The sequence below is a fragment of the Coturnix japonica genome, chromosome 3 (genome assembly GCF_001577835.2).
Source record: "Coturnix japonica isolate 7356 chromosome 3, Coturnix japonica 2.1, whole genome shotgun sequence".
In the NCBI taxonomy this organism is placed as follows: Eukaryota; Metazoa; Chordata; class Aves; order Galliformes; family Phasianidae; genus Coturnix; species Coturnix japonica.
The window spans coordinates 90095651-90123081 of record NC_029518.1 but is presented as its reverse complement, the minus strand read 5'-3'; the positions used below and the strand labels follow the sequence as shown (position 1 = coordinate 90123081).

The 27431-nt window shown below is 36.8% G+C and overlaps 1 protein-coding gene across 1 annotated transcript in view; it reads left to right on the top strand.

Moving 5' to 3' along the window:
- The window catches only part of NBAS (NBAS subunit of NRZ tethering complex), a 142349-nt gene extending 118640 nt beyond the window's left edge, over nucleotides 1–23709 (top strand). The window contains exons 50-52 of the mRNA XM_015859432.2: nucleotides 6515–6659; nucleotides 12663–12791; nucleotides 21476–23709. Of these exons, the coding sequence (XP_015714918.1) occupies nucleotides 6515–6659; nucleotides 12663–12791; nucleotides 21476–21751 (550 nt within the window). The 3' untranslated portion in view covers nucleotides 21752–23709. The remainder of the gene's footprint in view (nucleotides 1–6514; nucleotides 6660–12662; nucleotides 12792–21475) is intronic.
- Nucleotides 23710–27431: the final 3722 nt, after the last annotated feature.

Below are 27431 nucleotides of genomic sequence, written 5' to 3'. Positions count from 1 at the left end.
GTCACATATATCCTTCAATGAGAGCAGTAACAGTAGTATACTTTCTGCCTAGTCAACATGATATACCATGTTTCATCTGGCCATACTTAGGCTAGAGGCATTATATGATGCTTTCTTTTGATAACTTTGAAGCATCAATTGCATCCTGTTTCAGTGTGGACACCACACTCCTCAAAGTTTTTATATGCATTGATTTGTCAGAAAAGTTCAGTCTGAGCTGTTTATGAATGATAATTCTTTTGTGTACTTGTAGAGAACTAGTCCATTAGAAACTAATCTGGAAAGGTTACTCACCTTCAAGCCTGTGTTTTGTTTGCAATTTCTGGATGATACTCCTGATAAATCATTTATGACAGTTTTATAAGCTAAAACTTTTCTTCTTTGCATTAGAAAATTATTAGGACTACTGCATGTCTGTCACAAATTCCTATCCCAAATTTCCTTCCTAGTTTTGTTTTAATAGTAATTGAAAAATTTGATGCCTCCCAGTATACTGGATCAGCGAAACTTTGTTCAGTAGTGAACAGGAAGATTAAAGAGAACTTTTATAAATAGATGTTGTTGCCTACTGTTCTGTAGCAGAAGAAATTAAGAATTATTTACTTTTATCTCCCAGTTGGTGTAGTGTCCCTTTAGGCTGTATTATAACAGCTGTATTATAAAGTATCTAGGGTTTTAAGTAGTAAGTATAGCTCTTAGGTGTTTACTCACAGTTTTGACATAAAAAAATCAATGTAGTTAAGATAAGGTAGGGTACAAGAGAAGAGTGAAAATGAACTCATTAACTAATATGTGTGATTCTGTGATTGTCACGCCGTTAACAACAGTTGAGTTCAGAAGGGATCCCTGAAAGTTCTTCCTTCCCTCCTCTGCTCAAAGCAAGGTCATCGAGAGCAGGCTGCCTAAGGCCACTGCTTTGTTAGAGTCTTGAAAATCTCTAAGATGAACTTGACAAGAGTGCACTCTGTTCCATTGCCATCCTGACCTTCCATTAAGAAGTTTGAGTACTGAACCCAGTACTAATCTCTGAGATGCACTGCTGGTCACTAGGCAAGTCACAAAAGGACTTGTGCCAGTGTTAACAGCCAGGTTTTGAGTCTGCTTCACCATCAGCTTATCAAGCACATGCGTCATCAGTTTGTCCATGAAGATATGGAAGACAGCATTGAAACCCTATTAAATGTAGGTGTGTAATGTCAGCTGTCATCCACCAAAACCAGTCATTTAATTGTAGAAGGCTATCAGGTTGTTCAGGCATGATTGCCCCTTTTTAAGTTAATGCTGACTAAGCTCAGTCATCTTTTTGCCCTTGATAGGGTTGGAAATACTTCTAGGAAGACATACTTCGTCTCCTTCCCAGAGACTGATCAGCCTGTGTCTCTGCAGTATTAAGGTACAAACGACAAAGTTTGTGCTGCAATTAGGTTTTTATTTTTACCTTTGACATAATTTATTATCACTAAAACTTTGACTGCCAGGAGCAAACCTTTCAGGAGAAATTGTCCCCTTCTCTTTCATTAGCAGTAGACACTAGTAGACATTTCATGGAGAATCCTTGACTCATGATTCCATAATGTGATTTACATGCAGAAGTTACAAGTTTTCCTGGGCTCAGCAGTAAATTCGCATTCATTACTTGAAAGGAAAGGAAAGACTAGCTCAGGTTTTCCAGATTTCCTTGAGTTTGCCTGAAATTCCAGACTACTAAAAATGAAAACAAATTTGATTAGGGAGGAAGCAGTTGTGTTAATACTATGGGAAACAACTTTTTGGTTTTTCTTGTAGTTGTTGTCTCTTTATTTTTTCAAGACAGTTTGTTCAGAATGTGCTTACCATTGTTGGTTCTTTCTGTTCACTTGCGAGACTGGATGGACCTTGCAATCTGTTCTCTTCATTGCCTTAGCTGGGTTTTGCTTGGGAAGAAAATTGAGGCTGCATGTTTAAAAAGAGACTGATTTAGTTCTCTTGTCCACTCCCTAATTTCAATGTTGTTCTTTTCTCAGTAGGAATGTTGCATCTCTAGCTTCTTTATTCTTTATTTTATTGTTTTCTGATAATTCAGTGATTATTCAGCTTTCTTTTTCCTGCTAGGACTTGTCCCAGTAAAAAATAATGTCAAAGATGGAGCATTTTGCTCTCCCATAGGGTCTCTGTTCTTATTTTCTCATTGCTTTCCTCTTATAATCTTTCTTGTTTCTACCAATAAGGCTGTGCTTTATAAATCCTGTATCAGCAGGAATATGTACTGTGACTTGAAAATCCTTCTTTCTAGCTCTGTATTAGTGCTTTAAAAAGAGCATTAATTATGTTCTAATAGCAGTCAGCTATGATTATAGCTATAAGTAAATAACTTGAGACCCAGAGAGGTTGTGGATGCCCATCCCTAGAGGGATCCATTCAAGGCCAGGATGGATGTGGCTCTGGGCAGACTGGTCTATTGGTTGGTGACCCTGCACATAGCAGGGGGTTGAAACTGGATGATCATTGTGGTCCTTTTCAACCCTGACCATTCTATGATTCTATAAAATTTTTTTCTTCCACTTAGTTCTATAGGCTCTCTTAGGTATGTTTTAGAATTTTGTTTGTTTGGGTATGTGTATTTGTCATGTCTAATGGATAAACATTAAACACATTATAAGGATTTAACCTACATTTAATTTAAGTTGCAAAATATGTTTTCTTAAGTATAAAACGTGTTTTTTTTCTACAGTCATAATATATTTGGTGTGCAGAAACACTACTGGGCTGATCTTTGTCTTCTGTAATTGGTGTGCTGTCATCAAAACAAATTTGAGAGAACTCAAAACCTTACCAGTCAATAATGCTCCAGAAATGATGTTCTGTTCCCATTCTACCTTCAGTCCTACCACCTCATGTTTGATTGGTTTTAAAAAGTCAGACTCAACTCTCTTAAGTATCCTTGGGTATGAGAGTAATCATTTTATAAGCTCTTGTCAAGTAGATGGATCTTTGTAACTGCCTCTTGTTATACTCTTCCAGGAATAATTTACATTTCAGTTTAATTATTTTGAATTTTATTAATTTTAATTATTTTACTTCGAAAATGCTGGACTAACTCATGAGATCGTGAATCAGAGGCTGTGTTGTAGTTATGAGGCCAACCAGCGATCAAGAAACAGAAGAAGCGAAACAGAACAGTGACAATAGCAACAACAGAACCTTCGCTACTTTCCGCCTTCTTTATCTGAACATTCTCTCACTCTGTTGTCAGTGACAATTATTATCATTCGCTTATGTCTGAATCTTTGGCAAGACTGCCAGTAATTTCTGCACTTCTCTGGAGTCCTTTCATCGTGTGTTACTCGTAATTCTCTCTTTTATCTCTGTTGCATATTTCATGTCAATAGCATACAAGTATCTTTACCAGCATAGGTTTTATTTTATCCTTTTAATGTTTCTGCACCTGGGTTTCTGAAAAACCAACCTTGGTTGCTCAGTTGGAGTAAAACAGAATCATTTAAATGAGTGAATGGGTTTTTCAGCAATCCCATTTTTAAAATCAAGCTCTATTAAGAAATTGTTAAATAGAGAAGTGAAAGCAATTATGCTGATTGTTTAGCCCTGTGTATTAGAAATCTTTTTTTGGTCTTGTTTTTTTTCTGCATCAGAAGAGTGCTATTGTTGCCAACTGCTTGTTTATTGTAGATGTAATGATATGTGTATGAACTGGGCTATTTTAAGTCTGAGTCATCAGAATTCTTAAAATTTTGCCTTTCAGCTAATGGGAAGTATCTTATAATTGAATACAAAATTGAAAGATAAAACTTAGGTTTTATAAAGGCTCCGAAAGATAGAGATGTAAAAGAACTCAAGTTTGGGTGTTTTTAGGAGCATTTTTACTTTTTCTAAAGAAAATATCTTCTCTAAGAAGGATCAGTCACTCTAACAAAAGAATATTCTTCACCTACATATATAGTTCTTGTCATATCACATTGTGCCGTGTTAACTTAGGAAGCAGGGGAGATGGCTCGGTTGTTCAGTTAGCACTTTAAAATTATTTATATTTGCATTCATGTTGTGTATACATGCTTTACTGCCTCAGCATCTCATATTCAGAAGTCATTTTAAACACTTCATAGAGTCTTGGAAAAAGAAAAAATAATAAAGAATTAAACAAAATAAAATATAACAGTAAATAAAGCTCTGCCTGGATCTTTGGAATGCCTACATTCAAAAAGCATTTTTTTTATATATTTCTTTTAAATATTAATGAGAAAAAACAAACAAAAAAACCTTATTTTAGGAGGATCAGTGGCTGAGTGCACTTTTTTTTTTTTTTTTTTTTTTAACTTAATGGAAAATTTCCTTCTAAAAACATTTTTAGTTTGGTACAAAAAAAGTCTTCATTTCAAGTTTGTGAAATAAATCTCAGCATGGAAATAGTAATTGACTTCTGTTTTGTTTTTTTTTTTAAACTATGGTTGAAGAAAGGTGACACTTAGAAAACCTAAATTCTACCTGTATGAGTCAGATTTTTGTTGACTGAATCTTTCTTTTATGTAGAAATGGCAGATAATGTCTGTTTATTAGTAGTATTCAAAATAATTATAAGGAAAAGTAAGTTTTTCAGAAAGTATACTTAGATGTCAGCTTTTATATTTGTATAAATTCTGTATAAATATATATTTATGTCTGGCACTTGACTTAAGGCTTGTCATATACAGGTTTATTTATGGGCTACATCTTTTCGTGCTATTTCTAACTTTTCTAAGTGTTCTGTTTCTTTCGAACTATTTCTAACTGTGCTTTCAAGTGTGATTTCTGTTTTCTGTTTCTAATGGAAAATTCTTTCTTAATGTACTCTGGAGGCAGCAGCTATAAAAATGGAAATTCATGATGACTCTCCATGCCTTTAAGCAAGAGATGGATCACATAGCAAGAGCTATTAATTTAGCCAGTGGCAAAGATGGAATTGTGTTTTTTTTTTTTTTTTTTTTTTTTTTTTTTTTTCTCCTGACCTTATTGGGGGTTCATAGATCAAGTGCATCATGTTCTGCTTGTCAAATAAGATGGCTTCTTTGGGTTCAACCCTTCAGGTTGGAAGGGAGAAGAAGCGTCGTGCCGCTTCCAGCCAGACTCATGGCAGCAGTTTGTTCAGTGACTGTGACTGATGGAAAAGCTCAATTAAGTTGTCAAAAAGAATAAAAATAATGACTTCCATTTAGTTTGCATTCTAAAACTGCTTCTAGCATCTCTGTGTGGGTTTTGTGTTAGAATATAATGACAGTTTCATGTGGATGGTTTTCTTTTTAAATATATATGAAATAGTAGATATCGACAGCTGTCCTCTCTTGAATTGTCAGACCGGTTCCTTGGTATGTGTCAGCAACCAGTTCTTTTAAGAGACTCAATTTGCTGCTATATTTATTATGTTACTTTCAACAATTGCTGCTAAATAATACCATTGAAAAGGAGCACTTTCAAAGCACTTTACTGCTCCTTACCACTTGTGCTGGACAAGTATCTTAATTTACTGTGAGTAGTAAGACTAACCTGCCAGATTTGTTCCTTCTGTGATTTTCTTTTTCTCTTCAAAACAAACTTTTTTTTAAATCTCAATTTCTTGGTTAAATGATTAATGACCGGAGCTTGACAGATGATTTTTTAAACCACCTTTTGTACCTTCTGAATTTTATGCACAAATGAACATGGTGGTTGTGTTACTGTGGCTGCATACAGTCTCAATCTACACTGCTGTGCATGGATTTAGTCTGTTTTAGAGGTGCATTAAAATGGATTGAAAAATTAATTCATGTTAGCAAAATGGCAATGTGGGTGCGTTCCTTTGTGCTCTCATTTGAAAGCATCAGTCTGCTACTTTTTTCTGCCAGTACATCCAGTCCTAGCAGGTACACCTGTCACTACCAAAAGTAGCCAATCATCTCTGTGACCTGGCAAATAGCAGCTGTAGGCCACAAAATGCTCCAGCAATTAAACTTTATAGTAAATGTTGTGTCTGCCAGCATGCATGATAAAATTTAGATGTCTGATTTCTGCCTTTGGTTTAAGGCTGACTGTGTAACAGTGGTACTGAATGAGTTTGTGTTTGGTTTTGGGTCCCTCAGTAGGATATTGAAAAAGAATATCATGTTGCTTGAGCAAGTGCAGAGAGCAATGAGGCAGTGATTGCTTTGGAAAAGAGGAGGCTGAGGAGGATTGCAGCAAAGAGGGTGCTGATCTCATTTCTCATGTAACAGATAATAGGAAATGTTTTCAATTTGTTCCAGGAGAGGTTTAGATTGGAAATGAGGAAGAATTTCTCACAGACAGGGTAACCAAGTGTTGGAACAAGCTACCCAGGAAAGTAGTGTCCCTATCCCTAAAGGTATTCAGAAGATCTGTGGATCCATGTCACTGAGGGACATGGTTCAGTTGAGAGACTCAGTAGGTCAGGCTGATGGTTGGACTTTCAGATTTTGAAGGGCTTTGTGTGCCTACGTGTAAGTATATGTATTTTTACATACATTATTAAAAATCTGTGTTTTGTGGGCAGATCATGTGCAGATGATAACCCATGGGTGAAACTGGTTACCATTATGCTGCAGAGATACCCACCTGAGGAAAAGGACAGCATGGGAAATGAAATTTTGAAAATCTGCCGTTCTTTGTATGACACTAAGTACAAGCTCCCTGTTGAGGTAAGTTTTAATGCTGATTATCCGGGACACAAGTCCTGTTTTGAGGTCCCAAGCATGAGAATGATGTTGCCATACTGGATCAAGTCCAGTGGAGAACTGGTAACATAATTAGGTGGCTGATATAGTTACAGTGAGGCTGAGAGAATTGGAATCATTCCATCTTTAGAAGATATGGCTGAGGGAGATAATAACACTGTTTTTAAATACATGTACAGACCACTACAGGTCTCACAGAGTCACAGAATGTAAGGAATTGGAAGGGACCTCAAAAAATCATCTCATCTAGTCCCTCTGCTGGAGCAGGAACACCTAGATTATGTCACATAGGAATGCACCCATTCTTTCATGTATTTCATTTATGCATTACTGTAGAAATCAGCATGGCAAAAGCTGTTAAAGAGTCAGTAATTTTCTCTCATAACTGTATAAAAGTTGAGTGAGAAATCCTTTGAAATGTGTTGGTGATAAAAATTTATTTGCAAGCAATTACTTTTTGATAATATTCCGTCTTTCTTAACTGTGTATGCATACTTCAAGAATCCCTGAAGGATAAAATTATTGAAGTGTTTTGTACATAAACAATGTATACTAACGAAGATATGTTTGAGAAATGATTAATAAACTTCATGCAGCTTTAGAGTAGTTCTGTGAATATTTTACTGAGTTGATTAATCCCTTGTAATTATCTTTACACAATAATAGACTTCATGATAGGAAAAAAATAGCTGATGTTAAGATTATAAGCAGAACAGAAACAGAAACAACACGTTCTGTTTAACATAGATGCGTTGGGAGGTTGCTTTCTTGTTTTGAATAGTCAGACTGATTGCAGTTAAGTTCAAATTCCATGTAAAACGCAACTCCTGAAGGTGTCAGTAAACTCAGACGATGCATACATTTATTAATTTACTCATTCCAGTACTAATTCTGGTGTAAGGCTGGTTTTCTGTATCCTAGGGACTGGTGTAAGAGCATGTAGCTGTTCTTTATGTGGTGCTGAGTGGTTCATCACAGCTCGTAAATTCATCACCTTTGGTACCATGGGTACCACTTTTTTTTTACCATGGGTAAATTTAAATAACTAATTTATGTAATTTATTTATATGCAGGGCTACAGTGATTAAATGCACAAATTAGAGAATTGAGTACACATGGCTAAGTAAAATGGAAATCTGATTGCTGACCATTAACCTATTGAGATGACTTCTTGTTTGAATAAACATAGATTAAGAGGAGAAACCTAGAATGAGAAAACTGTAAAAACTGAGAGATCATTTCACCAATGTGAATAACATTTCCATTCTGAAGTCCAAACGTGTGACGGAAAAAAAGACTTAAGTCATTATGATCTAGAAGTTAGAAAAAAACATTTCTTTAGATGCAAATTTAATCAGAACGCATTTTTATTTTTATTTTTTTTTCCCTTTATTCTTCCTCCTGTTTGTCTTTCTGGCTTTTTTTACAGCCAAACTTTTTTAATGTCTTCTGGGGAATTGCATAGCTTTAATCTTTGTATCTGCGTATGTGGGCTCTTTGTTGGTTTTATTTGCATTATTTAGTGGATAGGTTTTTCATTATTGTTTTTCATTGTTTTGCTTGCTTGAAATACATGTTGGAACTGTCTGACTTCTCCTGCATTTCTTGGTTAATCTCTTTAAAAAGGGCAAATCTTCTTACCCCAACTGAGTGTTAAAGCTTGATTCCTCTGAATATTTCATGTTCTTCTACCAGCATGTAGGTCATGGTCATGTATCAGACAACCTAAACACTTAAATGGGAGAATGCATCTAGCCTCTTCTTTGTAATCTGCAGAGGTTCTAATGGCCATAAGGTGCTTATCTCCTAGAATAACATTTCAGTCAGTTGGTTTTCTTTTTTTTTATTCTTAGCAGATTATTTATACTTTTTATATATGAATTTGTATGTTTTTCTTCACAGTTGATTCCCAACTTTTTTTTTTTTTTTTTCCCCTGAGGTTTTTGAATTTCATAAAATCATTGAATCGTTTGAGTTTGCAAGGACCTTTAAAGGTCATCTAGTCCAACTTCCCTGCAATGAACTGGGATATCTACAGCTAGATTGGTTTGTTCAGAGCCCCATCCAGCCTGATGTTTCATGTCTGTAGGGTTGGGACATCCCCTACCTCTCTGGGCAACCTGTGCCAGTGCTTCACTGCCTTATCATAAAAAACTTCTTCCTTATATCCAGTCTGAATCTTCCCTTTTTCAGTTGGAAGGCATTTCCCTTTTTCCTGTCACATTAGACACTGCTAAAGAGTCCATTCCCTTATTTCTTATAGCCCCCTTTAGACACTGTAAGGCTGCTCCCACATATTTCTTGAGCTCTCTTCTCCAGGCTGAGCAGCCCCAGTTCTCTCAGCCAGTCCTTGCAGTGTCCATGTTCCATTCCTTGGGTCATTTTTGTGGCCCTCCTCTGGGCTCACTCCAACAGGTCTAAGTCTCTCCTGTACTGAGGACTCCACATTTGGATGCAGTACTCCAGGTGAGGTCTCACCAATTCAGAGGGGAAGAATCATCGTCTTTACCCTGCTGGCCATGCTTCTTTTAATGCAGCCCAGGATACAATTAATTTTCTGATCTGCGAGGTCACATTGCTGGCTCATGCCCAGCTTGCCAGCAACTAGTACCTCTAAGTTCTTTTTGTAACAGCTGTGCACAATCCTTATATCTCTCAGCTGTTACTGATAACAGGGGTTTCCTCAACCCAAATACAAGACAGCTTGATCCTGTCTAGGTCTCTCTTTTATGGTATCCTGTCCCCTAGTTGTGCCAAGTGCACCATGCAGCCTTGTGTCATCTGCAAGCTTACACTCAATTTAAGTTCTGTCTTTTGGTCTCCTGACATAATACTGCTTATACTCTGAATCCAGCTACTGAAGCTCCCCATTAGAACTTTGAGCAAAAGCAGATTCTTGTGAAATCTGTTTTGTAAATCCATTACAAAAGTTGGTGCTACATTGCAGCGATGACAGAAGGAAAGTCCTTATCCTGTCACAGATACCGTCCTATCCACTGTACACGCAGCCTCACACCACAGCACAAAGCACTTTCCACTGTCACTGCAGATAAAAAGCTGCTTGTCTGGGTCTTGAGAAGTGTTGCAGTTGTTGGCTTACTACAGATGGTTGGATTTCTAGTTCCTGCCCAAAGCAGCAGTGCAGTCATTTGTGACAGATGTACAAGGAGATGGCTTTATTATTTGGACAGTCTTCCATGCTTGGCAAATTGTCCCATCACTTTGGTGGAAAAAGGAATAGAGGCTGCTGCAAGGGTTTGCAAGTTGGACCGTGCTGTTCGGTGTGTTATTTCCCTTGTGTCTCTGACAGTGTTTCATTGGCATTTTGAAAATGATGCAAAACTGAAAACGCACCACAGTGATGGCCTTATTCCTAACTATGAAACATTTTTCTGTATGATTTTCTGCTGGATTTTTCATTATATATTTTGATAGTTCTCACAGACTTTAGTATCTGATAAGTCTTCAATTCCTTTTCCTCCTGCATGTCTTTTCTTGTATTTCTTAAGGACAGACTGTACTTTTCTTTATCAGTCATACGTAGCCAGTTTTCTTATTAAGGATGATGTGTCTTGATTTATTATTTTTGTGGGTGCTTCAGGTGAATTTTTCAGTCCTAGAAACATGTTTATTTATTTATCAAAGAATTTTTCAGTGCTGAATTCTCACTCATTATAATTGTTTATTTGGTTAAAATCTTTTAATAAAAATTAAAGCAAGAAAGATTTATTATTATTATGAATATTATTTTACATTTCATTACTAAATTTTTCATAGCAGTGTTTCAAATCATGATGCCATGTCACAAAAGTAGCAGGAAAATGAAAACACTCTAAAACACTGATGAGAATATGATGCTTTGTTATTACAGCTGCATTTTGAAATGGTGTTTAAAAGTGAAGGCCAGAACAGAGAGCCTGCAAAAGTGCACAGATTAAAATGCCTGAAAGTTGAAGACTGAAAGAATGCAGTATATTACCTTATGAGAGACCGAGAAGTGACTTGATTGTAGCCTGTGGATGTTTTTAGAGGGAAAAGAAGCTAATAAAAGGCTCTTAGTTTATAAAGAAGAGTATAACAAGAAGCATGACAATCAATAGAATATATTTCTGCTTTAAGGGAAATTATGGATTCTCTACATTTGAACATTGTTTCTGAATATCTGCTGTCTCCTAAGGGCATCGAAATAAGGCATAAAGATACTCAAGTAATATGTCTGGTAGCTACCTGAAAGCTAACAACATCTCACTTCAAATTTGCTAAATTAATTGGATAGCTTAGCGTGTGTTTTCTTCTGTGGAGGCCTTTATGTCTCTGCGATGAACAAAGCAGATTGCTTCAGAAAATGTCGCATTAGAATGTATCACCAGTACTAGAGCATAATCTTGAAACATCTAAGATGCAGACTAAAATTGGCAGGTCATCTGAGTAAAATGCAATTGCTTTGAAAATAAGGAAGTTAGTATTATTATCGCATTTGCTTGCCAAATGATATATTTCTCCTTGTCTTAAAGCAGTGCAATGAGACAGCAAACAGAGTCAACATCTGCAGCATTGGTCTCCTTGACCTGCTGCTTTATGCATGTACTGTACCTAGTTACATTGGAAAATCTGCTTACTTTCCTTTTCTTACTCACACTTTCATAAAATATGATTTGGAGTTCTTTTAGAGAGTCTTTTTATGGGTAATTTCTTATGATGCTGCTTCTCTGTTTAGCTTTGAGAGGCTTTCAGGTAGAAAAAGTTACCAAGTGCGGTAAAACTGCTGTTGTGTTCACTTTGTGTATCTTACAATTCGTAAGTTATTTTTGAAGTATTTGAGCATAAGTTCCATTTATTGCCATGGATACATCTTGTCAAGGAAAGGAGACTTTGTAGAGTGGCTCTCTAAGATTGCATTTAGTAGATTTCTTGTTATATCAAGCATGCTGCTCAAAAGAAATGCAGTGCCATGTGAAATTGTCAGAAGTTTGATAAGCATTCAGCAGTTGTGGTTTTTTTGAAAGTTGTAGGGAAACAGGGAGCCCCTGGATGATTTGGCTGCCATATCCAAGGGGATGGTGTTGCACAATACTCAGAACACTCATTGTAAGTTCCCTGGAATACAGGACATCTCTGCTGGGTCTGTGTGTGTAATGGTTGTAGCAAATGAACAACATTCTTGGAAAAAAAGAAAAGGAAATTGTAGTCTGATTTATTGAGTAATTTCTTAATCTAAACACTGTTTGAAGTTTAAGTGGAGAAATCATTGCCCTATTGAGAGAAAACAAAAGTAGAAAGTTACGTATAAGAGTTTTTTGTTGGTTGGTTGGTTTGCTTTCTTGCTTAGCTACAGTCCAAGGTGCAGATTTGGAAACATTGCTTTTAAAAAGGTTATCAGTTCTTCATTGCTTCAGCTTTGGGATCCTAAATTTGTGGTGTTTTATAAAATCTAAGAAACTATATGAAAGAGAGAAAGGTTACGTTGCTGTGCTTTCATCACACATAGAACTTTGTATCAGGTTTGAAATAGTTTTGCAGCAGAGTTTTATGCTGTTGCACTGTGGTATATACTGTTATTTTCTCTTTGATTTGTTCCATTTTTCTATTTGCATAATTGACTTACAGAAGTATCAAAGGTGTCTGTTAAATTTCTTCCTGTGCTTTGCACTATTTCACTGAGCACAAATGTATTAATCCCAGAGAGGGCTGTGATTTCTCTATTGCTGTTTAAGAAACTCCAGAATGTAATGTAGGTTCAGCGTCTGCCTTGCCTTAATGTAACAAACACTCCACTTATAACCCTGTATTGTACTTTTTTCATTTGTCTGTTCAGCTTTCCAAAGAGTTACTACCATCAGGGAGTTCATTTGTTTCAAATGTTGGTTTTCATAGTGCATTTGGCACAAAATTTTCATAAATTTTAGTATGAATGATGATGCTAATATCTCCAGAGATCTTGCTGAATGAGTTTACTTTTATTTTCAGTGCATAAAAGAATTATGCGTGTTGCTGCTTAGCCATTCCCTCTTGCTGCCATCCCTGAAACTGCTGGTGGAAAGCATGGATCAAGATCTTCATACTATGGCACTGAAGCAGATAACAGCTGTCACTAAGGTATGAGCAGTTGAATTAACCACACTACAGAGTTTATGATAATAAATTAGTTCTCTTATCTTACCTACTATCTTGATAAGCAGAGCCTCTTGAGGCCCTTATCATTATTAAGGTTTTCCAGAGCTATTTTGTTCATAGAGCAGTAAAACAGTGCTCATAAGATCTCTTACATATACTTGAGTTAATTAACGCTGACAGGACTTTCTTTAAATTATCTAGTATGCTACTGCTAGTCAGTATGGAGGAACATACATTGTGTTGTATAAAGTAGATTGTTATCTCTATGAAGCTATTCTTGCACTTTATTATTTTTTAAAGGGATAAAAGTACATTAGATGAGTTAACAGGTTTCTGACAGACTTGTTCTGCAGTGAGCAGACACAGCTCTTTTGTTTTGTAGAACAGATAGATACAGGAACATATGCTTGGAAATTTTTGTGTAATTCTAAACCCATTCTCCATTTGATAACGCAGCAGAGTTTCTGGTGAAAATAGCTAAATAGTGCCTCTTCCTTGGACAAGATCTGAAATACATCACTGTGTATTTCTCAGTTGTTGTATGAAGTTACACAGTTAGCTTTTTGTTTTTTTTTTCCTTGTATGTTTCCTTTTCAGTTAAGAAGTACAATCTAAAATTGTGGAAGTGAGTTCCCTAGACAGAAGCATTGTATTATCTTTTTTTTTTTTTTCCTCAAGTTTGAAACTTCTTCAAACTTTTGAATGAACGTGCATGTACAACCTGAAAGACTTGCTTCGATTTTGTTAGCTGTAGTCTGCAATCTAGCTGTCTGTGGCAAAAGAGAAGGAATGGCTTTTTGTTCTGGATGGATAACTGCATCGAAGATCCCCAGAAATACAATATTTATTTAAGAAAAACAATGTTTCTGACATTTATATAATCTCTTAGGGGACTCTTGGTTGCATGTTACTCTGTGAAATAATAATTGAGGGTCCAGATCACTGCAGTTATATGCACTGCGGCAAGTTTTTCTGATTCCCTAGCTCCAGCAATCAGTGCAGTGTGATCCCCTGCTTCACACCATCCTCTGTTTCCTAGGGAGGATATTCTGCACCTTGCTCTTCCAAGGATTATGCTCTAAGTCTCTCCTCTTTTATTCTCAATTGGTTGAGGTTTTATCTGCTTCACCTAGATGTTCCTAATTTGCCTTCAGAAAAAGAAGTGCTACTGAAATGGGTGAAGGTCCAGCCTCGTGGAAAGTAACTGGACATTTAAAACAGTTGCAGGAAAGGTAAAAGGATGTGCCTACTTGTATCAAAATCTCATTATAGTTAACATCTAGTATGAATTCAGAGCATTTCTCAGTTGAAACTGTTGTTCTAGGGAGAGAACCACAGGGTTTTGTGAAGATGTTCATATTCCCTGTTTCTTATGCAAATTAAATACAGAAAATCTGTTTTTTGGTTTGTTTTTTTTTTTGTTGTTGTTGTTGTTGTTTTTCCCCCATAAAGTATAAATTTCTGAATATTGACCACCAAACCAGTGGATTATTTGTTGTGTGGTTTCTTTTGTTTGTTTCTTTGAACACCTACAGCTGTAGATTTTGATTTTTAATTGTTTTTAAGAAACAAGGTGATCTTATAGAAAAGTGTCTGTCGATCTGATGCATCCACTTTCTCATCTATATGTCCTGTTAACCTTTTAAAATTGACTTTCTTGTTAACAGATGAAAGCTGCTGAGTTAGTGACTAGCTTGTAAGCTTCCCAGCAGGGGTTTATGTCTAAGTACATTTTATTTAACTACTTTTCAAGCCTGGTGCTGTGCAGTAACACTTTCTGAATGGCTGCTAATTGTATTGCTCTATTAACTGGCCTTTTCTTTCCAATGTTCTGCAGCATTTGATTTTTTATGTTCTAGTCCGATTAGGTTTTATTGAAGTTTTAGGGGTAGAAACCATATTATCTTCTTAGCAATATAAAACATAGTACCTACACCTATGCATTCCTGAAATTAAGTTCTTTTTTATTAGGAGAAGGGAATCTGAGTTGTTTCTAATTTTTCTTCCCGATTCAATATTAATGTGAGCATGTACTTCCATAACAATGATATATAACCTAGAATTTTCAAAGCATTTAGCTTTGGTCTAATATTTCATCGTAATTCAATTAAAATGTAGTTATTGACTTCAGTCTATGAGATATAGTTTACTCAGTGTTTGAACGTGGGCAGTGAGAAAAAAAACTAGCACACACTCTTCTGGTATGGTGTAGGAAGTATCACTCATTCCTTGTTGTATATTAATCTCATATTATTACGAAAGTTGGTATGTTATCAACTACAAGGGCTGCTCGGAAAGAATGCCTCCTATTTTATTATTGTGGCTCACAGTGCCAGAGGTGGATGTTGGTTTTGTGACAGCAGAAGTTGAACCTTCCCACTAATATCCCATGACATATTGTTGCTGTGGGACAGATGGTAGCAGAGGGGCACTCTGACAAAATAAGGTCTGACATGGAAGTGTGTATGAAGCAAAGGTGTGTAATTGAATTCCTCCGTGTAGAAAAAAATGCACTTATTGGCATTCACCAACTCGTGCTGAACATTTATAGAGACCAAACAGTGGGTGTAAGCACGGTGTGGTGGTGGTGGGTGGTACAATTCAGCAGTGGTGACAGCAACAGTGGATTGTATTGGCTGGTGCAGATTGTTATGATTGTAGCATACAGGCTTTTGTTCATCACTGGCAAAAATGCATAGCTGATGGTGGTGTCCATGCTGAAAAATAGTGTTTTGTAGCTGAAAATTTGCTCTATGAAATAGAGTCATTGTTCTTTGTATCTGTTGTATTTTCCATGGTAATAAATCGGAGACATTACTTTTGGAGCAAGCTATGTAGATGTACATATATATTCCATTTAGCTATGTTATTGTTTATTCAGTATAATTTTAAATGTATAATTCTTTACTTTTTAACAATGGTAATAGAAATGTTAATGCTTTCTGTAAATTTTTTTTAGTTTTTTTTTAATATATATATATATATAGGGAGCCCATTTCTGCTTCCATTAAACAGGAAAAGGACAAATAACATCTGGCAAAGGGAAATCATAGCTATTGATTCCCTGACATAGTGTTATAACAGCTCACAAACATGACTGTGAGAAAAATACAGCACTTGCTGATACGATGTATTAGTTAGCCATTTGTTTTATGTTGCTGACAGCTTTATGGATGTTTACAGTTAAAGGGATGATGCTGAAGTGCTGATACTAAGAATTGTGTAGCTTTTGCCTGTAATAAAACAACCAAGATTTGGTGTAAGCTCTTTTGAAATTGCAGACTTCACTTTTTATTGTACATCTTTTTATAAACTGCCAATTGCCTATTTTCCATAACAGAAATGACCAGTCTTCCTCTGTGTTGTATGTAAATAATTTAAAAAAAAATAATAATTGAAAATGTAAAAATTTTGTTTAAATAAGTTTACTAGTGGTTATGAAGAATGTAGGAGATTAATAGAATTTCCAGTTATTTTTCCACCATCTTGTGTTATTTCTTTAGATTGCTTTATTTTCTTACCCTCCTACGTACTTTGTATTGTAACTAAGCTGACTTCATTCAGAAATAAAACGTATATTGTTTTTGCCTCCACTTGTGGTGTAGAGCTAATACTCAAGGAAGTAACAGATTCAGATCTTTTTAGCTATTACTGTCATCAGCAGCTGTCATTTTTCCATCAGTATCCATATTTCATAATGCATGGGCTTTCCAGTGCATAAGCTGTAGATAAAACGTTGCCTATTGCTATTACCAGACACTCTGAACACCTACATAAAAAACAGTTGACTAGGAATTGCACAGTCTTTGATCTGGCCCTTTCTGTGTTAGGAAAAGGGAACCTTCTGACCAGCTCTTGCTTATCTGAAGTTCTTGCTACAGTGAGATTTTTATCATACAACCGTGAGTATAAGATATAGATGGGCTGTAACAACAAACAGTAAAAATACTAGTTACTGGTATGAGATACAGCATTCGTCCTGAAGAGCAGAAACACTCTTTTTTTTCTTTTCATTTTTCTTTTTTTTTTCTTTCATTTATGGTCATTTGAATTTTCAGAGGCCTCAGTGATTACCAGTAAAACTTCCTAGATGCCTCAAGTTACTCTTCCCAGTAGGTCAGACGAGCTGCCACTTTTGGCAAGGTTGGTTTTCACCTAGCTGTTTAGCATAGAAGGCTGTATAAAACTTGCATATTCTCTGCCTGTGCTCGCCTAGGGAAGCTGCTGTCTTGGCAGAGCTGAGTGCCTCAAGCCTGAGCCCATTTGCAGTTGATAACATCAGTGTGCTTGTGGCAAAGCCCCAGGCAGGCGTGCTTAAACGTTACTAATTATACACCCACAACACCAAGTTGAACATAAGACACCAAATGTCATTCTGATTCAGAAATACAGCTGTCTGTGTAGTGGCTGTACAGCTGCTTCTTGTTCGGATCATTTGCCAAGGGTGTTTCAGAAACAGCTTGAGAGTGTCCTCCCTAAGACTTTGGGATGAGGCTTCTCCCTGTCCTGCTGAGGATATGCAGGAGGAGGCTGAGACTTGAGTAGAGAAAGTGGTCTTCAGTTCTGAGCTTGTGAAGGGAAGCCCTGCTGAGGCATGATTTATCATCAGCAGATGTAGACCCTTTTATAAATTTTGCATCAAAGAGAGATTTGGATAAGATGTACAAACCCTGTTTTAAGCAGAATGCTTTAGCAATGCAGTGATGGAAATGATGAGTGCATCTATTGCAATTTTGTTTTTGTGTGACCTCTGGAATTTTAGATCAATTCACTTTTAGCAGGAAAAATTATTGATAGTCTATAGGAACGAGGCAATCATCAGATATAAAACCTGAATGCCTGTATCATTAGTGCAGTTTTCAGCCAGTATCCAAGTAGGTATGTAAGACAAGGAAAAAAAATCAGGATTTCCTTTCCTTAGCATAAATTCTTCTGCTTGTACCTGCGCACACTGTGTGTGTGAACATCATGCTAAATTTGTACTGTCAAAACTTACTGAAGGGGAAATGGGTGTGAAACAGTGAAGCTTCTCCCATTTAAGCCTTTCAAAAGTAACAGGGCTTTACACTAATGAAAAATGTAGCTCACTCAGCATGGTAGTGTTGGTAGATAGAGTGATTTTTCTCTGTTATATATACTGTAAGTTTTACTTTAATGTAGTTGTTTGCTCACATGTTCAGTGAGGCGTTCCAGTGCCTCACCATTCTCCGAGTAAATAAGTGATTGTTTCCTTATATCTAATCTAAGTCTCTCCTCTTAGTTTAAAACCTCTTTCCCTATCATTTCCCTGCACTACCCCCAAAAGAATCCAGGTCCGGATTTCTTTAGACCTCCTTTAGGTACTAGAATTCTTCTATATAAGGTCCCTTCCAAGATCCTTCTCTACTTGAGGCTGAACAACCCCAACTCTCTCAACCTTTCTTTGTAGGATAGATGCTCCAGCCCTCTTGATAGTCCCTGTGGCCTCCTCCGGACCCACTCCAACCATGCCACGTTCTTCTCATGTTATGGGCCTCAGAGCTGAATACAGTACTTCAGATGGAGTCTCCTGACAGCAGAGCAGAGGGGGAGAATCATCTCCCTCAATCTGCTGATCATGCTGCTTTAGGAGTAGCACAGAATACAATTGGCTCTCTGGGCTGTTGCTATTTTATGTCTCCATCCAGTCACCTGCAGCTGAATACCTTGCAAAGATTTGCCCTTTCTGACCATATTTTCAGACAGCCTTGTATTCAGCTGATCAGTCTTTATCATGCATGAGTACAGGCAGATTGCTCCACTTCTGTGTTACATCTGTGGACATCTTCATGTCCATAGTATAGCTCCAATGTTTTAATGTTTTTACACTGAAAAAAAGATGTACTACTTTCACACTCATCTCTCTCCAGTTTGTAGATTTTTGGCACATTAAATTACACTAATCTGTGGGACTTTTCATTAACAGAATAGTAGCCTGAGAAACTTAATTTAAATTAGACTTCCCATCTGTTGTTATTCTCATTAGTGTAATTATTGTTTGTGGTTTATGTCCATAAAATCAAACAGCGAAGTGCTTAGTAAAGCTGTGTCCTGTGTACTGGTCAATAATAGAGCATATGGAGCTCAGAGGTGCAGCAGAATATTCCTCCAACCTCTCAATTTAGAAAAGTACTGAAGACTTGGAGGAAACTGAGATTTCAGTGGAAAGAAAAACATTTACTTAAAAAAAGAAGTAATGGAAAAAGTAGTGTGAGGGTGAAACAGCAAACCATCTTCTTGATTAATGTGCTAAAGTCATTCTCTCTTTCAGGAAAACATATAAACTAAAAAGAATAATGATGTGTTGTTAATAGTAAATTAAATGTGATAAACAGCTGTCTGGAGATAAGCCACACCTAGCAGCAGTTATCTGGGCTTTGTGTTCGATGAAATGTAGCATCTTTTCATGCTTTCATATTTAACGTGTTCAGTTTTTCCCTTTTTTAATTGTATGTAAGGTTGTGTAGTGTGCATCTTTTCCAAAACAGAGCAACAAATTATTACAAATATTCTTAGCATGTACATGGTTTTGATTTTATACTCTCTTTTCCTCTCATAGAAGATAAACATATTAATTAGTCTAAAATTGTTTAGATTCAGTAAAGACCTTTCTTCTAAAAGAATTTGTCATTGCTTCAAAGGAAGTTCTTTCCTCTGAAGTTAGTGGCAAGTTTCTCATCTGCTTCTATGAGCTCCTGATGGTCCCTTATGAACCCAGTTCCTCTGCATACAAATGTCAGCGCTTTCAAACAAGGTAATGAAACTTGAGTCTTGTAATGCCATGCATTCAAGGGAAGGTCACACACCTGATGTGATTTATGTATTGAGGATCCTGTTTCTTTGACTGCCTCTATGGGAAACTGGAGAGAGTCATCTCCCACATGTCCATGTTAACTGGTATTCATCATCTCTCACATATCTCTGTGAAAGATTCTCACCAGTAAGTTTGGTTTTCTTGATTGATAGATTGTAGTTATGTTTGATCTTTATGGAAAGTACATAAATAAGTTCCCTACAAATTGTTGCTATAACAGAGTAATGGTGGTGGAAGCTTCATGGAATAGAGAATGGGTTTTTAAGTCAGAAGTGCCTCTTACAGTGTGCCCTAGGGGCAGAGAATGAGTGCTGCCCATTACATATGAACAAGAGGAAGCAAAGCTCTGTACTGTTTTAGTTTGACTAAAACAGAGACAGAGAAATGTTAAATGTCTGAAAAGATTCAGGGTTAAATATTTTTTTATGATAATTAGATTTAAAATTGTTTAAATCCTCAGGTGTCATTGGCAAATCTCTCAGTATACAGTAGTTGTATCTGAATTGGTCTTCAAGTGGTGCCAAATTACTGGATTATTGAATTTTTATTATTTGCCGGTATGCGGGTATGAGGCATATAAGGCATCATTATTATAGAAAATGAAACAAAAGCTAAACAGGCAGTTTTAATACAGAATTTGTTTTGTTTTGTAAATGCAGGCATTTATCTACTATATTTGTAAGTTGATAGGATGCAGTCATTAAATTCAGAATTGCCTACTGCTGTTTTTTGGTCCTTTTTGCACTACTTGTATTATTTTATTGCATTTCTTTGAGTGTCATGACACCTAAACTGATTAAAATAACAGTGCATTTTATGGAACCTAGAAAATACTTTGATCAAAATTAGCTGAAATGGAGTTTAATGTACTCATGTTGTTTGTAAAGTGATAGGCGAGATTTTCAAGTGAGTACATACTCTAATGTACCACATAGCTACCTTTTTCTGGGGTGTCTCACAAATGGTGTGCTCCAAATATATATATATTTTTAAATAGAATATATTCTTCTGGAAAATCTGTGTGAGTTTGAAAGTGCTGTCAGTATAAAAATATAATGCATCACGTTAATAAAAGTAACTAAAATATCATATATTCTGCTCTGACCTTTCTCATCTTGCCCTTATTAATAAGGAGGTAAGTGATGTGGTCCATTCTGCACAGTGGGCACTGAGAACTTGATGTAAACCTTTTCATGTAATCCTACCCAGGTTATTAATCTTATTCCTTAACTTCATACAGGACAAATATTTATCCCAATGAAATGAAATTGTTAAAGATCATAGAATCACAGAATGGTTGAGGTTGGAAGGGACCACTTGGGATCATCTAGCCTAACCCTGATGTGTTTCAGGTGGGGTCACATTGGCCAGGATCACATCCAGGCAGGTTTTGAATATCTCCAGAGAAGGAGCCCTTGCAGCCTCTCTCAGTAATGTCTTTCAGTGCTCAGTCACCCTCATGGTGAAGTTTTTTCTCATGTGCAGATGGAACTTTCTGTGTTTCAGTTTGAGCCTGTTGCCTCTTGTCCTGTCCACTACAGAAACAGTATAGCTGTGTCCTGATGATACTCTCTCTTAAGATATTTGTACACATTAATACACATTAATAAGATCCCATTGGTCTTCTGTTCTCCCAGCCAAACAGGCCCTGCTATCAGCCTACATAAAAATACATCTTTATGTGTTCAGAAGTATGCAAATTATGTATCATTGTTATTAATCCATGCAGCTTTCAAGGTCACGCTGTGCAGTTAGAACAGTCATGGCATGTTCTGGTTGATAGATGTATCTGGTGATTCATTTTTAATTACTATGGATTTTTCATTCTTTGTAGGTGGATGACTCCAATTGTGATGCTGAAATACTTTCCTTGCTCCTCAATGCCAACTTAGTGGTAAAGTGCATATCAACTGCCTTCTATCCTCGCCTTATTGACCACTTGCTGGCTAACCAGGCAGAAGGAGGCTGGGATGTAGAGGAAATAGCGAAACAACTTAAAGAAGCAGGGTTCAACGCAGAGGCAGGATCCCTCTTGCTGTCATATCGAGGAACTCATCCCGCACTCAGGACTTTTACTTCTGCCCTCCAGACTATTCAGCATTGGATTTAATAATGTTGGTTTTATTGATTTGTCTGGCTTTACTCTGGAGGCCTTCTATAAAAGGGAGAAATTGTTGTTCTAGTAACAAAGTAACCAAGTTAGCTATCGTTACCTATGTTTTGCAGAGAATGCAAATAGCACACTTACAGTGTGGTTCCATATACCTCTAATGGCTTAAAAAAATATCGGTGTAGACAGTGTAATTCTGTAATAAAACTAGCACAACAGTGCACCTGATATAAGTTTTCTTACCAGAAAGGAATGTTAAATGATTACACTCTGACATGTAAATGAAATGTTAGTAATCTGACGGGTTATATACGATTTGTCTTAATCTCTGTATGTAATTTACTCTTGTCATAATGTAAAACTAATGTAAAAATATAAAGATAAGTGGAGCAAAAATATCACTATGAAAAGTAATTCCTGAGAATTTCAAAACCTTTAAGTTTGGTATTGTGCAATGTTGTTTGCAGTAAGTAAAACATTTTACATTTGTTGTAGTATCTCTTTTTTTTCTCCTTTTCTCTCTTTTTCCTCTTTATCTGAAATTCCCATTTCTCCTTAGTGATGCTTATTTGTAGGGACAAACTGGACTTTTCTATGCTTGCATTCTGCTCTAATCTTAGAAGTATTTTTCTCTGCATTTTGGGAAGCCCCATCTCAAATCTGTGATGTTTAATCTTACTTTTTGTGTGAAAGCACTTTCAAAGTATTTTACTTGATTTCTGGAAAATTACAAAGGTGTGTTTATTTCCAAAATGCCTTTTTGTTTTAATAATCAAAGGATTGCTGATGTATTTTCTAAGTTTTTTAACAAGAGAATTGTTCGCTTCACTGCACTACCAGAAGGTTTTGAGGTTCCATATATTAATGTAAATTTGTTGTTAAAATGGATCTGTAAACCTTTGGCCTAATTTTGCGTTCAGATACAGTTTTTATGCTATAATGCATGGAAACTTTAGACAGCATAGGATCATAAAGGTTGGAAGCAACATCCAGGAGTGATGTCCGACCTCCTCCTCAAACAGGGTTCCTTTAATGTCAGAACGAGTTGTTCAGGGCTTTATTCAATCAAGTCTTGAAACCTGCCAAAGATGGAGTCTGTGCAACCCTGTCAGGCAGGATTTCCCCGTATTAAACAAGAGGAGTTATATATATATATATATATAAGATTTGCAAAGCAATTTTGTTGCAGTTTCTGCCATTTCTCTTTATTTTCTCACTATGCATGCTGTGAAGAACCTGGCTTCACTATGTGGATAACCTTCTTGTAGGTACTGGAATGCCATATGGAGTCCTTCATAGACTGCTCTGCTCTCTTCAAATAAAAACAAGGAAAAATAACCCACCAACAACAAACACGTTCTCATGCAGTGATTGCAGTTCACAGGTGAATGATGGATGTATCATGCCTACAGTACAGACACTGGTGATAGATTCAGTTAATACTGCTAACAGTCAGAATTCAGTGTTGATGCAGCACTGCCAGTATATTTTACTGTTTCCAAGCCTTCATATGACATGGAGATAAGTGATGTGAGTTCAAGCCAGAGGGGTTTCAGAAATAAGCTTCAATCATCATAGCCACTGCCCAGCTGCCTGGCTCCTCTGTGGGTCTTGAGCAGGTCTGAGTTAATCACCTCCAGTGCTGACTAGGGCTGAGCTTGAGCTAGTGACCTGGGTTGGGTGTCTTCGTACTGAGAGCTGTGGAGAGATTGATTCCTACTGCTGTAGGAACCTGCAGTGGGTGCTCAGGGTCGGGCTGTCACTCTGCTAATAAATAAGCTCTCTGTAGCCTCAGAATATGATATAACGGTTTGAGCAGATCCTCATGGTGATAGAAGGGTTAGCTGTTGTTGCGCTGTGCTTCAGCAAAAACATTTGTTTCTGAACTTTCTGGTTTTTGGGTTAGGCAGGCCCTTTATTATGCAGCATATTAATAAACTGACTATATAGAGACAGTTTCTAAATCTCTCTTTTTTCCTAATGCCAGCTTGAATCATAAAGTGAGAGGAGTGGATTAAGAGCTTGAATAGCTGTTTCATAACACATTTGTATTACTAAGTTCTTTCGTAGGCTTCAGGGTTTAGCAGTGGGTGATGAAATATTTGTAGAACCAAAACTGATTCTTGTTAGCATTGTATTTGACTTGGGATGTTTTGCTGTATCTGCTTATATGCACTGTGAAAATTGTTCAGGTGTTTACTTTTCTCACCTTCCTTTTGCATTCATAATGAGATTTTTACAAGTACTTTAACTCTTAAGATTATTAGCTTTTTTTGCAGTAGCTGGTCACAGCTGTCTTTAAGTGTTTTAAGGATTATCACATCCTTGTATCTGATGCACTACATACCAAATTCAGATGTATATTATGCAGTTATGTTGCTTTAATTTTGCATTCTTACATGAACAGTCTCAAGAGACCTAAGTCCAGTGCAGCACAGTGTACTGGAACTGCAGAGAAAATAAAAATAAAAATAAAAATAAAAATAAAATAAAATAAAATAAAATAAAATAAAATAAAATAAGAGAAAGGAAAGGAAAGGAAATCATAGAATCAGAGAACATTTGGGTGGGAAGGGACCTCAAGGATCATGAAAGCTCCAAGCGCCCCTGCATATGTTCACGTTGAATACTAGACCAGGCTGCCCAGGGCCACTCTCTCCATAAAGAACTTCTCTTGATATCCAACCTAAATCTTCACTCCTTCAACTTAAATCTATTTCCCCTTGTCCTGCTACTATCTGCTCTTTCAAAAAGTTAGTTTCAAAAATGAAATGTAGCTGAAAATCAGTAGATGTAGACAAACTGGATCATGTATCTCCAGCAAGAAAACTTTGGATTCTTCCATAGATGTTTCTGTACTTAACAATGTTTTCTTATTTGGTCTCTTTGTGGTGTTCTCAGGTTAGTAGGTAAGTTCATAGCTGAGTTTTCTGAGTATGCTCTTTCATGATCACAAAAATTTAGTGTTTTGTGTCACTGCAGAGCTGAGCTGTAGTTAAAGTTCTAATGAGCTTTATTGATCTTCTGTGTTCTGTTTTGCTGGGGTTACAAATCCATGAGAAATGCTTTCCCTCTAGCCATCTCTACTCTTGATTTATCCTGTATACAAAAATTGCACCAATAATGAACAGTTTCATGTATACACCCAAAAATAATTAGCCTATGTTAGTATATCTTCCAAAATAAAATAGGGGAAAAAGAAGGGAAGGGAAGGGAAGGGAAGGGAAGGGAAGGGAAGGGAANGGGAAGGGAAGGGAAGGGAAGGGAAGGGAAGGGAAGGGAAGGGAAAGGAAGGGAAGGGAAGGAAAAAGGCTCTCAAAAAGGATGTGTATTCCAATGCTATCATTTAGTAGAATGTTTTATATTTGAGGCCATGGGAGTGACCAAGGCATGCTAAGAAATAATATTGTGTTGTTTCTTGGGTATTTTTTTAAAGGCTAAGGACATCATCCTGATAATAGTATTGAACACAAAACCAACACAACACGGTAAAAGCTGAACTGGCACACCAGATTCCTTTTTTTCACAGAATCACTGAATTATCAAGGAAAGACCTGGAAGATCATCCAGTCCAACTGTTACCAATACTTCCCAGCTAAATCATATCCCTGTCCTTTTCTGTTTATAATTCTCTTTTTTTTTTTCCCCCTAGAAAAACACCAGTAATGTTTGTATCTTCAGAGAGCATTATAGGTGCATCAAGGGAGCAGTTCTTGTGGATGAGTAGAACCAGAGATTTGGGAAGAAAGATCATAACTCACAGTGTCTTTCTCTGCTGGATGTCATAAGTGATGACAGTATGTCACAGCAGAGTGCTCACTTTTGTATCTATAAGCAGTGCAGTTCAGAGCTTGAAGTAGCTATGTTTGGCTCAGTTAGTTTCCTTGTGTAGCAATTCCTGCTGTATTTTATTGTTTCTGCTATTCTGCTCTGTGAAGAGCCACTTAGAGGAAGACCACAGAATATGGATAACTTCATCATAAGGGCAAAAACTTCTACACTTGAGAAACACACTCATTTTTCAAACTTGTTTTAGTTACCTCTACTTTCCCTTCAACACAGCAATCTTCTTCAGTATTCTCTACAAGGCCAATTTTCACAAAGTGGCCCATAGACAGTAACTATGCCTTTCTTTGCAGAAAACAGGGTGTGAGGGCCATTTGCTTATGGGAATGAAGGTGCCCAGCCATCTCTTCTCCCAAAGGATGTGCTTATGCAAAAAGATAGAATGACAGTAAACCATCTGGGAGCTGAATATACTCCCTGCTTTCATCTGTCAGCCGGTGAGTACTGAGCAAGGAAGCTCTAGTTGGAAAGCACATTGAAATCACGGCAACATCAAACAACCACAACGTAGGAAAGGAGCCAGTGCAAAGATTTTCTGAGGTTACATTTCACTGCAAAACACAAAGTGTTTACCACCTTGCAGGTATATTGTTCTGACTGATGGTGACAGACAGGAGATTCTGGAGGAAGGGAATGAATGCAAAGCTACAACTGCTTCATATTTCAAAAATGATTTAATATTGTAGCGCATGCAGCCATCTGTGTTGCTGCTTAAAAATTTGCGGGTTCCCGCATGTACACAGTTGAGGATCCACCCTGCTTTGATATGTTTTCATATTCGTTTCAAATGTTGCCGCAAGTTTTTCATTCAGAAAAAGGAGAAATAAGCGTCAACAACAATAATTTAAAAAGGTTGTTCACCCTTTCTGCTTTTATACACCAGTAACTTATTCAGTTGTGTCTTTTCCAGCCTATTGAGTCCCCTGTACTTCATCATTTCTACATGCTCTTTGGTCCTCCTCTTTTTCCTCTGTATAATTTTTACATTCAGTATATGTCTGTACTGAATGATGCAGACACACAACAGACATTTTTATGGCACCTTAACAAATATTTCAAGTTGGTTATTTGACCATTACTGAGCATCTAAAAGGAGTTTTAGCATAGTGTTATTCATTATGACCCTGAGTTCTCACTCTACATTGTCAGGAGTCATCTGGGATTACATTGCTTTCTATACTTGTGCAGCTTAAAAGATTTTTTTTTTTTCCTTATGTTACATCATCCTGCACTTACAAATTGGATTCTATTTACCAGTTTATCACCCAACCAGAAAGTTTCATTAAGACTTCCAAGAGGTTTTCATGCATCTGTCATTTTTACTGCAAAAAAAAATGTCTTTATCAGCATGCTTTGACACTTTTATTATTAGTCCCCTTTTGTAGACACAAAATGGTAAGCACGATTCAAGTGCAACTGCCTGCACTTGAAAGTATCTAGCTCATTTTGCTGAAGATTAGGATTATAAATGACGTGTATATTAGGATCCCTTAGATGGCCAGAAACTGGCTCTTTTAGGTTGGTTAAATGGCTCCATTCTCCACAAGTGTTCACTGCCCTCAGCTTTCACATACATGTCCTCAGCAATGCTTTGTTATGTGAGGTAGAGATGCAGTGCTGCATTACCAGTGACTGAGCTTCCCAGAGCAGAGCAGGAAGCTTGTATCAATGAACCTCATATTTCCTTAGAACCTACTATTTTTAACTACGTCTGGTATCTTCAACAGGTAATTATAACAGCAAAGAACTCATACTAAGAAGGAAAGAAAAAATATATATACTCTTTCTAAGTCTGTCTGACTACCGTGACCTTCAGAAGTGTGAAAATCTTATT